General features: G+C 38.2%; 1 protein-coding gene across 1 annotated transcript; it reads right to left on the reverse strand.

Annotated features, from left to right (window-relative positions):
• Window positions 1–7,557: 7,557 nt before the first annotated feature.
• Window positions 7,558–10,507, reverse strand: LOC136238272 (uncharacterized). The gene is made up of 7 exons (XM_066028695.1): window positions 9,421–10,507; window positions 9,318–9,365; window positions 8,545–9,248; window positions 8,266–8,493; window positions 7,861–8,083; window positions 7,720–7,773; window positions 7,558–7,670 (listed from the first exon to the last, which is right to left on the reverse strand). The coding sequence occupies exons 1-7, from the start codon at window positions 10,505–10,507 to the stop codon at window positions 7,558–7,560; spliced, it is 2,457 nt and encodes an 818-aa protein (XP_065884767.1).
• Between the last annotated feature and the right edge of the window lie 4,533 nt (window positions 10,508–15,040).

Below are 15,040 nucleotides of genomic sequence, written 5' to 3' on the forward strand. Positions count from 1 at the left end.
CTCTAACTTGGCATGCTGTGTGTGCTTAGTACATGTAGTTGAGTATCACATGATCTAAAAATCACATCAGATCAATAAGTAGTATGACCTCCATTGCAGTCCATGGATGGCCGGACCACTCATCTGGCCCTGGTATCAAGAGTTAATGATAGCTCTTGCATGTATGCATCTTGTAAGAATTTACAATGAGCCTTATCCACAATTACATCAGAAAATAAAATTAAGCTTAAGTTATTTGTGGTGGTACCACATTGTACAGCGAACAACTGAACCTTCACTAAGAGAAGTCTTGTACATGCATGATTGAGATATTTCAAATTTTCAGACAAGTGATAAATAAGTCATGCAAGTGTTATGGGGAGGTGAAGTATGACCCTAAAAGAGCTGACTTCAATATTAATTTTATTTGCTTACTTAAGGAGTTGTACTTATTTGGATGCAAAAAAGAAAGATTTAAAAAATTCATTCTACCATTCAGTGTTCTACAGTAGTCCATTCCACTGTTTATACACTCCCTTTGTGAACCAGTTAACTGATTTGCATCAGTGATGGCGGCTTTTGATCTGCCTATACACACTATGAATTGTTGTTGCATGATGATGATGATCTCTCCTTTGAACCATACAGATTATTGCATTAGCATTCAGTAGCTTGCATATAGGGTCACGATGATCTGAATAATACAAAATGCTTTTCAATGGTCATCTGTCAATAGCAGATAGCTAACATGCAGTAAGTATAGAGAACTCCAAATCAGAAAGCAATTCAGTGAGGTTACAGTACTAGTCTAAGTTCCATTTGTTGTATAAGTGCAGCAGTATATTTTGAGCTTTATAATTAATCAAGACACATGATAGTGTGTCGTGCGGCCAAGTACAGCCAGTGTGGGCGTGCTACAGACAAGTGTGTTTTTTACAGGAACCAAGAAAATGCCGTTTTCACGCATTCATAGCTCGATAATTACTGAACATAAATTAACCATGTTTGCTGTGGAAATCCCCTCGGGGTAGGGTACTTTCCATTCTAAATTTGAGGTGAATCCACCCATCCATTACTGAGATACATGCCTTCAAAGTTTGTCTTATTTTCTTTTTTTTCTTCTCAATCGTTTTCTTCCTTGCACACTTTAGAAAAAGCGTAATAACTCGTGCGTGCTTTGGTCAATTTACATAAAATTTTGGATGGCAGTAAGAGTGTAATACTGTACATTTATAGCCCAATGTTGGTACAAATCAGACAAAGAACAAAGGAGTTATGCATGATTTTTTCAAAATTCAAAAGGCGATTTGTTGTCACACCTCCAGGGTAAACCACTTGGCAGAATAACTTGAAAATCGGTCTGTACATGGAGTAACTATCATAGTGCAAATCTTTTTTGGTTTGAAAGAAATCACACTGACAGTCATGGAGTTATAACAAAATCTTCAACCATGTGTAAAACTTTGGTATCGAATTATTCTAATAGAGCAGTCACCTCCTTCATTTTTGTCTCGCACACTTTAGAAAATTTGTAATAACTCGTACGTACTTTGGCTGCTTTACATAAAATTTGGATGGCGGTAAGAGTGTAATACTGTACATTTACAGTCCAAGTTTGGTACAAATCAGACAAAGAACTCAAGAGTTACGCACGATTTTTCAAACTTCCAAAGGTGATTTGTTGTCACGCCTCCAGTGTAAACCGCTTGACAGAATGACTTGAAAAGCGGTTTGTACATGGAGTAACTATCGTGGTGCAAACCTTTTGTGGTTTGAAAGAAATTGCACTAACAGTCATGGAGTTATAACAAAATCTTCAACCATGTGTAAAATTTCGGGATCGAATTATTCTAATAGAGCAGTCACCGCCGGGTAAAAAGGTGCACAAAAATGTTGGAAAAAAATATTTACCAGAGTTTGAACCAGAGTTCAAACCAGGGACCTCCATACGTATCTAACACCCGCACCCTTAACCACTGAACCACTGCTATCTTGGCTGCTCACCTTAATTTATTTCTGCTTTATAAATGAAAGTTCATCAACCTTTGGGCAACTTGTAGATCTATCAGGGGAAATTCTAGAACATTCTACATGTGTTGTATTGAAGCGCTCGGAAAAAATGTGTGCTCTATTAGAGTACCTACTACAAAAATTATGAAAAAAAGCCTTTACCAAGTGTGTCATGCAGCTGGTGCCGGCAGGTGGGCCCGTGGGCGACATACTCGTTTTATGGAATCAAAAATTGCCGTTGTATGTATCTGTTGCTCCATAGTCTTGATTAATCGATAACCATTTCTGTTATGGAAGCTTCCTCAGGATAGGGTATCTTTCATTCCTAATTTGAGTCAAACCTGTCCAGCTATCATTGGGATATACGTGCCTTCATGAAATGGGTGAGGATGGAGCTTGTCTAGATGTTTCTGCTTCAGGATTCTGAGGAGGGCCATAAGCCACAGAAGGCATTTTTGATGTCAAAGTGTTTAATGCTAATACACCTTCATATCATGGTACGCAAGTATCCTCATTTTATCGATGTTTTGAATGTGAGAAACAATGCAACTATGAACAACATAGTACTATGGAAATGAGATGGGTTCTTTTACCTCACTTGTATTTTCAACATCATCTTGGTGGTATTGATCATGCTGCTGCGGTATTTTACAGAAGACTTTCTCTTCAGAAGGAGTCCTGTGATGTTATGGCTGTGTTGCATTCTTTGTTACACTGCGCTATATGTGTTTGAGAGGAGCTAGATTACACATCAGGGCTGTCCGCCACTTTCACTAGGAGCACCAGTTTGTCTAGCACTTCTAACATCTTTAGTGATAGGGGTGGTGGCAAAGGGTGCTGGTATATAACCCTAGGAATAAAAGTAAAATTTAAAAAGATATACATGCCTTCAAAAATTTATCTTATTTCAGTTCTTCATTTGCCACGTATTCTTTGATGATTCCTGTATAGCAAAGGGGGAAATGATCAAAAGGAATTATCAAGGCCAACCATATAAGCTGGCTTTGGAACTTGCAATTACAAAAACAAATGATATCCACACAAAAACAGCCAAGCTGTGAAAAAAGGTGCAGCCTTAAAAAAATCCTGGGTGAAAAAGTTGTGAAATCAAAGGTGGCAGCCAAAACAATGGCTGCAATGATGTTACGCTAATAAATTTTAACAATGGCTATGTGTGCATTGTTAAAATTTATTAGCAATAACATCATTGCAGCCATTTGTTGGCCACCACCTTTGATTTCACACCTTTTTCGCCCAAGATTTTTAAGGTGCACCTTTTTTCACAGCTTGGCTGTTTTTGTGCGGATACTTAATTTCTCTAGATGTGTGGAGGCCAATATGGGTACCTACCACTACCTGGTAGTATGTATGGATGCATGTAGAATACATGTGCACATGTAGTGGACATAGCTTGTAGAGCTACCTTTGTTCACATCATAATTATATATGTAATCTTGTAGGTTAGATTAGTAAATGGTGTTATCACTTAATGCTTTGGATATAGCTATAAGTTATGTAATTCAATGCATTTGTGACCTGATTTTGGAAAGTCAGTCTTTATGTCAAATGTGTAGAAATATTATATGTGTCACTTGTGTACCTGTTAAAATATTCCACAGAATTTCTTGTAATTCAGGATACTGACTACTGATCTAATCACTGTAAAGCTAGTAGAAGTTTGCAATGTGTTATGTTAACCCAGTCGTAAAATGTGACACTAAGGCTGATTTTCCAAAATCTGGTCACATATAAGGAGAGTATACCAGGTTTATACAACCAAAAAAATGTTGCCACTGCAAAGTAGTGTAACACACTAATGTCAAGAGTACATAGTATTTATATGGGGGCTCTTGCTAATGTAGAAACTGAATTTGAAAGTGTGTAACCTGACTTAACAATGGGGCGAGCACTACTGCTACATACATAGTTTTGTAATCAAGATACACTATGGGTACATACATAGCTAATTCATAGTATTTCATTATTTAGGATGATGAAAAGTTGTAACAAACTGCTAACCACTGCATTTTTCTTAATGCTGATTGACCAAATGACGACAGGTATGTTCATAGCATATATAGAGTGTATCATTTCATTCTTCTGTCTTTATTTGAAAGAGTAATTGTAGTTACAAATTTCATCATTATATGTAATAAAAAAGGACCATGTAGCTTTACATTGTACCTCCAAAAAAATCAAACAGAACCACGATCACTATGCATTGTTTGGATACAATCAAACTTGACCATGCCTTCAAAACAAACCGCATGCTTTTGATGAGTCACTAAAAAACTGTAAAGAAGATCATTAGTGGGACAGTACATCTTTTAAATGACTTACTCAACTGACTACTATAATTACAGTGTAATGCTAGAATTGATTTCATACTTAGTTTGTCCAACATATGCTTATTGATCTACTACAGAAGGTACAGTACTTCATGAATGATTGTTCATTTTTGTTCCTTTTTGTATCCCTTTTTGTTTGTAGCAGAAAGGTTTCAGTTAATGAGTAGCATATCAATGGCTTTGTGTGCTATCTAGCTATCACGTAAGAATAAAACTGAATCACCTTTTATTGTTGTACCATGCTTCTAGCAGTGTTAGTACCAAATTTTTAATAGTTTTTAGCAACTTTACGAAAGTAAACAAACAAACAATATTTCTCATAGAAAGATTATTTATTAGCTTATAATGCTCTACTGTCAATTACCTGACAGCTCTGTTATTAGAGTTACTGGCTGTTCCATTAGAGTATGTTAATGCTTCTCAATGTCAGAGGCTAAGATAATTATTCTGACTACTATGCTAACATTATGTTTGATGCTTCAAGCTGTTCAAAATCATGCCAGCATAATAGATACTACTTACATGCAACATTGCTGCACAAACACACTAAGGGTTGATTGATGTTGTCATACAATAGGCAGCAAAATTATACATACACACATAGCTATATGCTTCAGAATATACAAGCACTGCAACAAATGGCAGCTTAACAGCATACATAATGTTTAATGTGGATTTTTTATGCTAATAAGGTTAACTGGGGTTTAAATGCTACATCTGTTTCACTGCTCATGCAAAAGTCCCTATATCAGCAGTGAAATTTTACTGATATCAGTGAAAAGCAATTTCATCTGCTAGAATTTTTGTCACATTGTAGTGGCAGATACAGGGAGGGGGGGTTGCAATGGTTTCAGCTGAATCCCCCTCTGAAAATAGCACGCATCCCTAATTTATTCATGACTTGTCGTGTGGGTAATAAAATCACCACGAGTTATACATAGTGTATTATATTAGGACTTTTTCTACTGGCGAAACTTCATACTTTTGCCTTTGAAGGTGTTCAACAGCAAGCAGTAACTTTTTTTTTTTGGTCTTCAACTTACAGCCAGGCTAAAGTTGAGTGGAACCTGAAGCCCCCTCTGAAAATTTCTAGATCCGCCACTGCATTGTGACATTAGTTATTGTTATTACTTAGCATGGTGTAGTTGCTATGGCCCAAAATGCTTATTACCTTAGAAACGGTATCCATGGAAATGATTGCTAAGAATACCACATTGGTACATTGCTAAGGAAATATTTTTGGGTGATTATAGCTATTTGCACATGGTATTTTCCTCAAATTTTACTACTATCCATGCTATTACTAGTACTAACAAGAGTTAATAATAGAGAGGAGAGTATATCAAACTATGTATAGTCTATCAAAAATGAGCGCGCTAAGTCCTCTGGCTTCGATGAACTTGCTAACCGAAAGTGTTAACCAACTTGAATAGCGTGAAAAATGCACAAGTGCCTCATAGAGAATTCGCAAATAGTCGCGTGATCAAAACTCTTTACATCAAGTCTCGCATTGAGTTCATATCATATGGCGTGTAGACAAAATCCCGAACCACCAGGGAAAAGGCCTCGTGGAAGACCACAGAAATCTCTGGACAAGCAACCAACTACCAAAACGGCGAAGACAAAGGAAACTAAGGCTCAATCCGCCACGTGGGAAGTTCGGCGAGGAGAGACTCGTGTGAGTGAAGATAAAAGCGAAGGATCTGTAGCAGCAAAGAAACGGACACGTAGAATTCTTAGCAAGAAAGAAAGAGAAAGCTTAGTTCAACATTTGAATGAAATGGACCCAATGGTGCTAACAGCTGTTACCAATAGCAAATTACGCAAGCAGTCCTATTTTTCTGAGACGTTGATGAACCTAGTAGATTGTTTATTTGCTGATAATCACCAGCTGGCCGAGGATATCGTAACAAACCATTAGACACATTTTGGTGTGCTCTATATTTAATGCAAGCAAGAAGTAGACCCATATTTGCAATTCCAGTTGCAATGGCAACAATATTGCAGCGCATTCTTGTTAAGCAGGACCTACACGCTGAGCGCCATTAACTTGGAGAAGTCTGCTGAACAGTAAGTAGCATCTATCAGGATGCAGTGGCTTGATTTTTGTGACCACAGTGGTATCCCAGTTCTTGAGAGCAATCCAGTGATGATCACACTTTCTTCAGCTGTTTATGAACAGCTCCTGGAGCATGCAGAAAGGTTCCAAAGGAGTTTAACCAGTAATTGCAGTAATGGAGAAAGTGTAAGCACATCTCCATGCTCACCAGTTGTCACAGATGGGGATGATGTTCACCTTCGATTTGGTGGTGCAACAATTTGTGAGATGTTGCATCTGCGTTACAAGCAAATAAAGGGATGTACAGACACACAAAGAAACAAACTCTCTCAGGAGATTACAATTCTACAGGCAATAATTATGAAGGACAAGGCAAATCTGCCTCATTATCTCAAATACCGGGACAGTGGTTTCATGTACTTTCCTGATTTTACTTTTGTGCCATTCATACGAACTGTTCATGAAACTGTCAGGAGTGTTTGTAGTATTAATTCTCTGGGAGAAAACACAATCGAGGTTTGTAATGTGTACCAGTTCCATACAACATTCACTGTACAGCTGTATGTCTACATGCTTGACTCCTGTGTACTTTATTACTATGTGCATTTTTGTTTAGATTGCACATTCAGAAGTGAAGAAGAAAGCCGACCTGCCTGTTATCTTTAAACACGCCTTGGCTGAACAACTCCCTAACATTGACACTTTTGATGAAGAGATTTTGGGAGATGTGTGTGACGTATTTGTCTGAATAGTCACCAATACAATCATCCAAGAAGTGATATCAGCGGCTAAACAACAGATGGCATCACAAAAAGGGTTGGCGTCTACATTCGACATCAATCTACGACCAGTGCTTCTTGCACAGCACACAAAATTAGAAAGCAAATTAGGCCAAAACTCAAACATTAGTTGATTGTTAATAAAGGTTAAAAATACAAATAATCAATAATTTACGTATTCATTTACTTTTTGTTTGCTTGTCTGTTATATTGTTTCTTGTGTAACGGTACTTCAACTGTATCCAGCAGCTGATCCCTGTACTGTTTGCTGCTGTGGTGACTGGATATAGACTGTTTAACTAGATGAGCTGCCCTAGATGTGATGTAATTTACCGAGTCCAGCTTTCCTCTGGAACTGTGCTTATATTGACTGAAAAGGTTCTCAACCGACAACCCGGACAGACGCAGGGGAGATAAAATGAGTTGGATATGTGTCAAAAAACCATGAGCACAATTCCCTGAAACCATAAACATCAATCCGCAAGAGGTCCCAAGCTATTTAATAATGTAGAGTAAATAGTGTCATGGAAATAAACAAGCTTACTTTGCCATGACAAGAAAGACTTCTGTGTACTTGCTGTGTGGGGAAAGGCAGGATCTGTTAGAGAAACAATGTTATAACAATTTAGTGTGAAAAATTTGCATTAGAGTTGTAGGTTAAAATGTTGATAAACCCTATCCATACCTTTGTCTAAAAGTGAATCAATCCATGCTGTAAAGTACTGGAAGCCTTTATCAATGTTCTTAATTACGTCACCATCCAAACTCCGCACACAATCATGACTTAAAAAGCCTTTTTCAAATAGTAGGTTGCACGCTTCTAGATAAGCTAACACTTCAGATGCTGTATCCTTGTCGGGTGGAGGTTGGTTGATGTACCATACCAACTCAGACAGCACTTGCTCCTGCTGTAGAAAAAATATACAGCAAAATCATACAAATGCAATCTCACTATGCACAAGTGCAAGTGAGTTAATTAAGGAGAATCATGAGTTTAACTATTTTTGGTAAGCACTAGTGCAAGGTAATGTTGCATTTGAATGGTACTGCAACTTCAGAAAAATTGTGCATGACACCTGTCTCGTCTTACTTGCATGATCTTAGCTGGATGAACGTTCAGCTTAGTCCATGCATCACGCAGGCAGTGAGCTTCTTTAATACAAGGTACCATCCTGGTCTGGCCTTGACTAACCCTTTCTAGTTCTCGCTCATACAAACTGTTAATGGTCTCCCACCCAAATTTAGACTTCTCAGCATGGTGAAACAGTTTGGAACCACCTGGCTTAGAGGAGAACAGGGCGTTGATCATGTTCTTAAGCTAGAGCAAGTAATAATATAGTAACAATATGACACACTAGACTAACAGTACCTGGTGCGATGGACATATCAGCCAAAATATCTTATGTGGAGGATTATATGGGTTTGGCATCCAGGGTTTCACCTTGTATTTATCATCTTGGTCCTTGTTTAGTGAATAGGCACCGTGACAACCATGGCTGGTTTTGATGGTAGCTATGTTTGATGAGCCACCATCACACACAAGTATGCTGGTCTTAAGGCCATGTAACTGAAACAGTTTTATAGTTTCAAGAACACAAGCCAATACTAACTTTCCCTCCATTGACGAAGAACAGGTGAAATAAGGGCCCACAATGTCAAACTCACTAGTCAAGTCCCTCCATAAAAATTGTAGTATGTAGGAGGTCTGCTTAGATGTGTCAGATTTTTGCAACAAGGAGTACACATCATTCAGTGATGCAAGATTCTTCGATGTCATGGCCAACCCCATCAATTGATGGCTGCGGGAGTTCCACATGAGTTGGCAAGCAACTTTGACCTCGTCAAAGATTAAAGCTCCATCTCCCTTGGGGTCCTGCTTTCCTAGCCTCCCACATTCTTCTTTGAAAGCCAAGTAGCGTGAAACTTGATCAGATATGCACCTAGCACTGGCTCCAGGCTCATGAATAAATGCCCCAGAATACGATTGCAGAGGGGCTTTAGAAGGCAGCTTAAGTACATCAAACTCCTTTAAAGCTTCATAAGCAGCCGGACTGCGAGTATAGATTGCCAAAGCTAAAAAGCATATGCATAAACACAAAAAAACACAATAATTAATGGCATAGTAACGGCATAGTAACTTACCCATTCTGATTGTAATTGAATTCCAACGGTTCCCTCTTCCACCAAAGCCTATAGCATGGTAAAACAATATAGTCACCATGAAAATAGTTTGATATTAACATACTGTTTTTGTCTTGGTCATCAAAAAATTGCTTTCTCCTCTGTTGGACATCACTTACCCAAATTTCTTTCATAATTGTGCCAACGCCGTGCTTTTTACCTTCCGTGTAGAGTTTTTCCAAATCATCATCTCCTATGCTCTGCACAATTTTACTCATTTCTTCATTTTGCACATCATTTAAAACTATTTCACTGTCTTCATACTTTGACAGTTTCCTGATAGTGTTTGTTCTTTCATATTGAGCCAGTTTCTTTCGTTTGGCTTGGCTGGCTGGACTCATATATGATAACCTAGCTTTCGATGATGGCCTTTGATGTTTCAACTTCCTTGTTGGTGTTTCTGCTGCCGTTCTTTTCTTTTGGCGCTCTAAATGATTCATCAAGCGTTTACAAGGGTAGCACAATACATCACTGGACTCTTTTTCTACCCTACTTACATTATGAGCCAATTCAAAATACAGATCACATTTCTGTGAATCAACTCGTTGGAAAGGAAATGTTGACACTCTCGCACTCTTGATATGGAAGGAAATGGGCTCATAATAATCAGTCATATAGTGATTCATCTCAATACCTGGACAAAACTTGTGCTTAGTGTTGCTTCTGATTATCTTGCACACAGAATCTAACTCATCACAGCTTCCAAATGTCTCCTTTTTCCACACCCTCATCAAAACCGATACAGTATAAACTTTGTACTGCACTGATACTTGAATGCGTGGAACCAAGCCATAGGGAGGGTGATGATGAAAAATTGCTGGAGTAATTAGCATAGTAGGAATAACCTGCGTACTGGCGCTATTTGCTATGCCACTAGCCATTGAGAACAAGAGTTCTGGATAACACGCACTGAGATCATTATGAAGTTCCATTAAAAATAGTTCCTGTGTTTTGACATCAACAGCTGCAGCATCGATAGATGATTTGATGGACTGCTCTCCCTGGTGCTCTCTAGCAGCGTCGTTAACTGTCAACATTTGTTCCCCCGAATCGTCCATTGATAGGTTTTCGCCCTCCTCTTGGTCGCTATCATCGTCACTTGATTCTTGACAGAACGGAACACAATGAATACGTTGAGTTGGAGTGTCCATCACTCTGCCTTTGCTCTTGTGCTACGCATTCCTGACACGGCCGTTCCAGACATGTTAAATTCTGAGACATTTTCACCTAACCGTTTTATGAAAAAATACTAATGAAACCGGAAATCAAGCCTATCGAAGCCAGAGGACTTAACACACTCGTTTTTGATAGACTATACGATAGTTTGATACTCTCCTCTCTATTATTAACTCTTGGTACTAATAACACAGGCTATTGCATTTATCAAACAGTACAGTAGTACTGTTCAAGTAGGGATCCCCCAAAAGTGACATACGCCACCTAAAATGCTGCCTTTAAAAATCATCAGCATGTGCCCTTTGGGTTCCAACGAGTGTGTGCCCTCTGCACCTTGTCTTTCCTTTTATCTTCAATGAAGGTGGTCATTCATCTTCTTCATACAATTAAACCACATTGAGGTGTTAATTTCCCCTATCAACACTTTTCTTGAGCAGCATTTTAGATGCCACAAACTTATTTAAAATGGTTGATATTTGTAACTCATGATAAGTTGGATACCACACCCAGTGTTGATTAACAACGATCGAGCTCAAAAAGACCATACCTATTAGCAATTTATTTACTTGATCATGATGACCACTCCCCTTATTATTAGTCTAGTTGCATTCATAATACAGTGAAAATATGAAATAGTGACACACCCCTTGGTAGGTGAAAAGCTAACTCGAGATACTTTAATACTGTCAGCAACTGCAGTCACCCTAATAGAACAATCATGTGTGTATAGTCATAAAAACAAAGGAGTATATTAAAAATGAACCCAAGCAATAAATAGTAGATGAATGATGTTATTACAACATAGCTTAGTGGGAAAATCCCTACTTTGGCATTGAACAAAACAATAATTATTGTTGTTGTTTCACTAATTTAATTGCTTGGATCCCTACTTCATTTTTAATTAATAATTTTTAATGTACTATTCAATTTATTTTGTGTAGCATTATTGATTAGTAAAATATACCATTTCCACTTTAAGTCATGGTTATTTGAGAAGGTTGCAAGTGACTATGTATAATATAGCAGCAGCAGTAGCAGCAGCAGCGGCAGCAGCAGCAACAGCAGCAGCATCAACAGCAGCTTAAATGTTTGTAGTAAACATGGATGAGGCTAGTTTGCATTTTCCACCTATTTTCTTTCCAACAATTTTATTTTTGCTCTACATTTTGCTCAAGAATTATCTATTGAATGACTGTTCTATTAGAGTATCTCACTATCTCTATCTGTCTGTACTTGCTGTTACCATACATAACAAGAAGCTAGCTACTGTGCATATCAAGACACACAGTAGTGTGTTGTGCGGCCCAAGAAGCTGGCGTGCCACACTGTGAGTATATATACAGGAAGAAAGAAAACACAATTTGAACACCTTTGTAGCTCCATGATCCCTTATCCGATTAGTACCAGTTTCACTACAGAGGTGCCCACCAGGTAGGCCACACTACATACCAAATTTGAAGGAAATCGCCGTAGCCATTTCTGAGATATCAGTGGCCAAAGTTTCGTTTTAATTTTTTTTTCTTCGCCGTAGGGGGCTATGGGGGCTTTGATTTCTTTTCGCACACTTTGCAAAAATTGCTATAAAACACAAACTTGTAATGCCATTGTATTGACATTTGGCACAAGTAAAGAGTGTATAAAGGTACATTCGCGTACCAAGTTTGCTATGAATCTGATAAATATCCAAGGAGTTAGAGCATTTATTCACATAAAAAAAGATGAAACTTTGTCACGGCTACAAGGTAAACCGAGTAGAGGAATGACTTGAAAATTTGTGTGTACATAGACTGATCATCGTAGGAGTGCCTTTTGGCGGTTAGAGCAGCAACAGACTCACAGCTACAAAGTTATAAAGCAAAACCCGAGCAAGTGTAAGATCGAGATACCCTAATAGGGGGCAAAAAAAAGTGCATAAAAATGTCAAAAAAAATCAACTGATCATGACCAGAGTTCAAACCAAGGACCTCCATACCTAATGCCTGCATTCTTAACCACTGAACCACTGCTATCTCGGCTAATCACTTCACTTATTTTCTTCCTTATAAATGAAAAATTCTAGCTTAATAAGTAAAAGTGATCTACCAATAGAAAATCTAGATTGTTCTAGAACATTCTATGTGTGTTCTATTAGATGATTTCAGCGAAAGCAAAAAAATGCACTCTATTAGAGCATTAGACCATACTATTGTTGCAGCACTTTGAGACTCAGTCTAGTTGCTATTTCATCAAATTGGAGCCATTTTTGTATTGATCAGTGGTATATTTGTAATATTAACTTAGTTTCACCCCCAGGCGGTGTGCGAGCAGACTAGTATGTCCAACTCGCGCCAATCATCATCATAGTCATCATAATAAATCACTATAGTGGAAATAAATACATATAGACCTAATACAACTTTATATTCAAGTATATATAGCCATCATGTATGCACGAACTAGCAACAATGTTTGTGGTAGCATGTGTCCGAGGACATCTGTGTCTAAATTGTTTGCTTTTCATCAGTACTGATTTTCTCTCTGTGTTGGTAGCTGCCTGGGATGAGTAGGTAATTTTCTGTCTCACTTGTATGGTCATCATTGTTCCTGTAGCAGTTAGCTATGATCTGTAGATAAAAAAAATAATAAATGTCAAAACACAAAAGAAGTGAAATCCACTCAAAAACAGCCAAGCTATAATAAAAGAGTGCGGCCCTCAAAAGCCTGGGTGAAAAAAGTTGTGAAATCAAAGGTGGTGGCCAAGAAATGGCTGCAATGATGTTAATGATAATAAATTTTATTAATGCACAGAGTCATTATTAGCATTAACAGCATTGCCGCCATTTCTTGGCCGCCACCTTTGATTTTACAACTTTTTTCACTCAGGCTTTTGGGGACCGCACTCTTTTTACAGCTTGGCTGTTTTTGAGTGGATTGCTTTAAACATATGTGACTGTTCTAATTGCCACTTGCTCTTCCCATAACATTTAGCTTTGTTTTGTTGATATTTTATTGGGTGTGGCTGTTCTATTAGAGTATCTTGATCTTTGTGCAATATTTATCTCCACTTCACAAAAATTGTACCTATTATGCCAGCATCACCTCACTTGTTGATACTGATCTGTTGCAACAGGATTTAAACTTTGTGCTTGAGTGGTGTGGTACTTGGTTGTCATTTCTAAACTTCCCTAATTGTAAGAATTGGCCCCAAATCTACATCCAGGCAGTATCAAGACACACGGTAGTGTGTCGTGCGGCCCAAGAAGCCGGCGCATAACACCCGTGAGTATATTGACAGGAAGAAAGAAAACGCAATTTTCGCACCTCCATAACTCTGTGCTGCCTTGATGAAACAAGACGATTTTTGCTGTGGACACTCCCTCCACCTTCAGCACTCCACATTCCAAATTAGAGCGAACTCGCTTCAAGCATTCCCGAGATATGTGACTTCAAAAATTGGCTTAGTTTCTTAGTTTTTATTTTTTCTTCTTATTATTCTTCCTCTTTTCGCACACTTACAAAAACTGCTATAAAACGCGAACGCTATATCCGATTGCCTTGAAATTTGGCACACAGAAGGGGGGTATAAAGGCACATCTCTGTACCAACCTTGGCTGGAATACGATAAACAGGAAAAGAGTTATGATCAATTATTCACGAAAAATAACACCAATATGTTGTCACGCCTACAGGGTAAACTGCGTATGGGAAGAAGCTGAAAATCGGTGGATGAATAGGTTAACTATTGAACCTCAAACCTTTTGTGGTTTGAAAGAAATCGAGCTAAAAACCAGGAAGATACAACGAAAAAACCAACAGTGTGTAACAATTACGCAATCGAGATTAGCTAATAAAAAACGACTACTTGGCACGCCTACCAGATAAACCGCTAGGGGGAATACTTTGAAAATCGCTGTATAGAAGGAGTAATCATCTTAGAAAGGCTCTTCAATGGTGTAGAAGAATCAGACTTAAAGCCATGGAGTTATAACACGAAATCCAACTTGGAGCAGCAAGTGCGAGATCGAGATACTCTAATAGAGCAGTCATCCTAATAGAGCAGTTTCCCTGAAGAGAATTCAAGAGATCAGCTAGAAACAAGTAACCTGTATAAAGATCAGCTAGAAACAATTCACCCTGTAGAAAGATCAGCTAGAAGAAATTACCTTGTAGAGAGTTCAGCTACAAAGAAACCATCATGTAGAGAGTTCAGCTGCAAACAAAACACCTGTAGAGAGTTCAGCTACAAACAAATCTCCCTGTGAAGAAATCAGCTAGAAGAAGTTTCCTTGTAGAGAGTTCTGCTACAAACAAATCACCCTGTAGAAAGATCAGCTAGAAGGAGTCACCTTGTAGAGGGTTCAGTTACAAAGAAATCATCATGTAGAGAATTCAGCTACAAACTAGTGACCTTGTAGAGACATCAGCTAAAAGAAATTACCTTGTAGAGAGTTCAGCTACAAAGAAACCACTATGTAGAGAGTTCAGCTACAAACAAATCTCCCTGTAGAGAGATCAGCTAGAAGAAGTTA

The sequence above is a fragment of the Dysidea avara genome, chromosome 1, assembly GCF_963678975.1.
Source record: "Dysidea avara chromosome 1, odDysAvar1.4, whole genome shotgun sequence".
NCBI classification, from domain to species: domain Eukaryota; kingdom Metazoa; phylum Porifera; class Demospongiae; order Dictyoceratida; family Dysideidae; genus Dysidea; species Dysidea avara.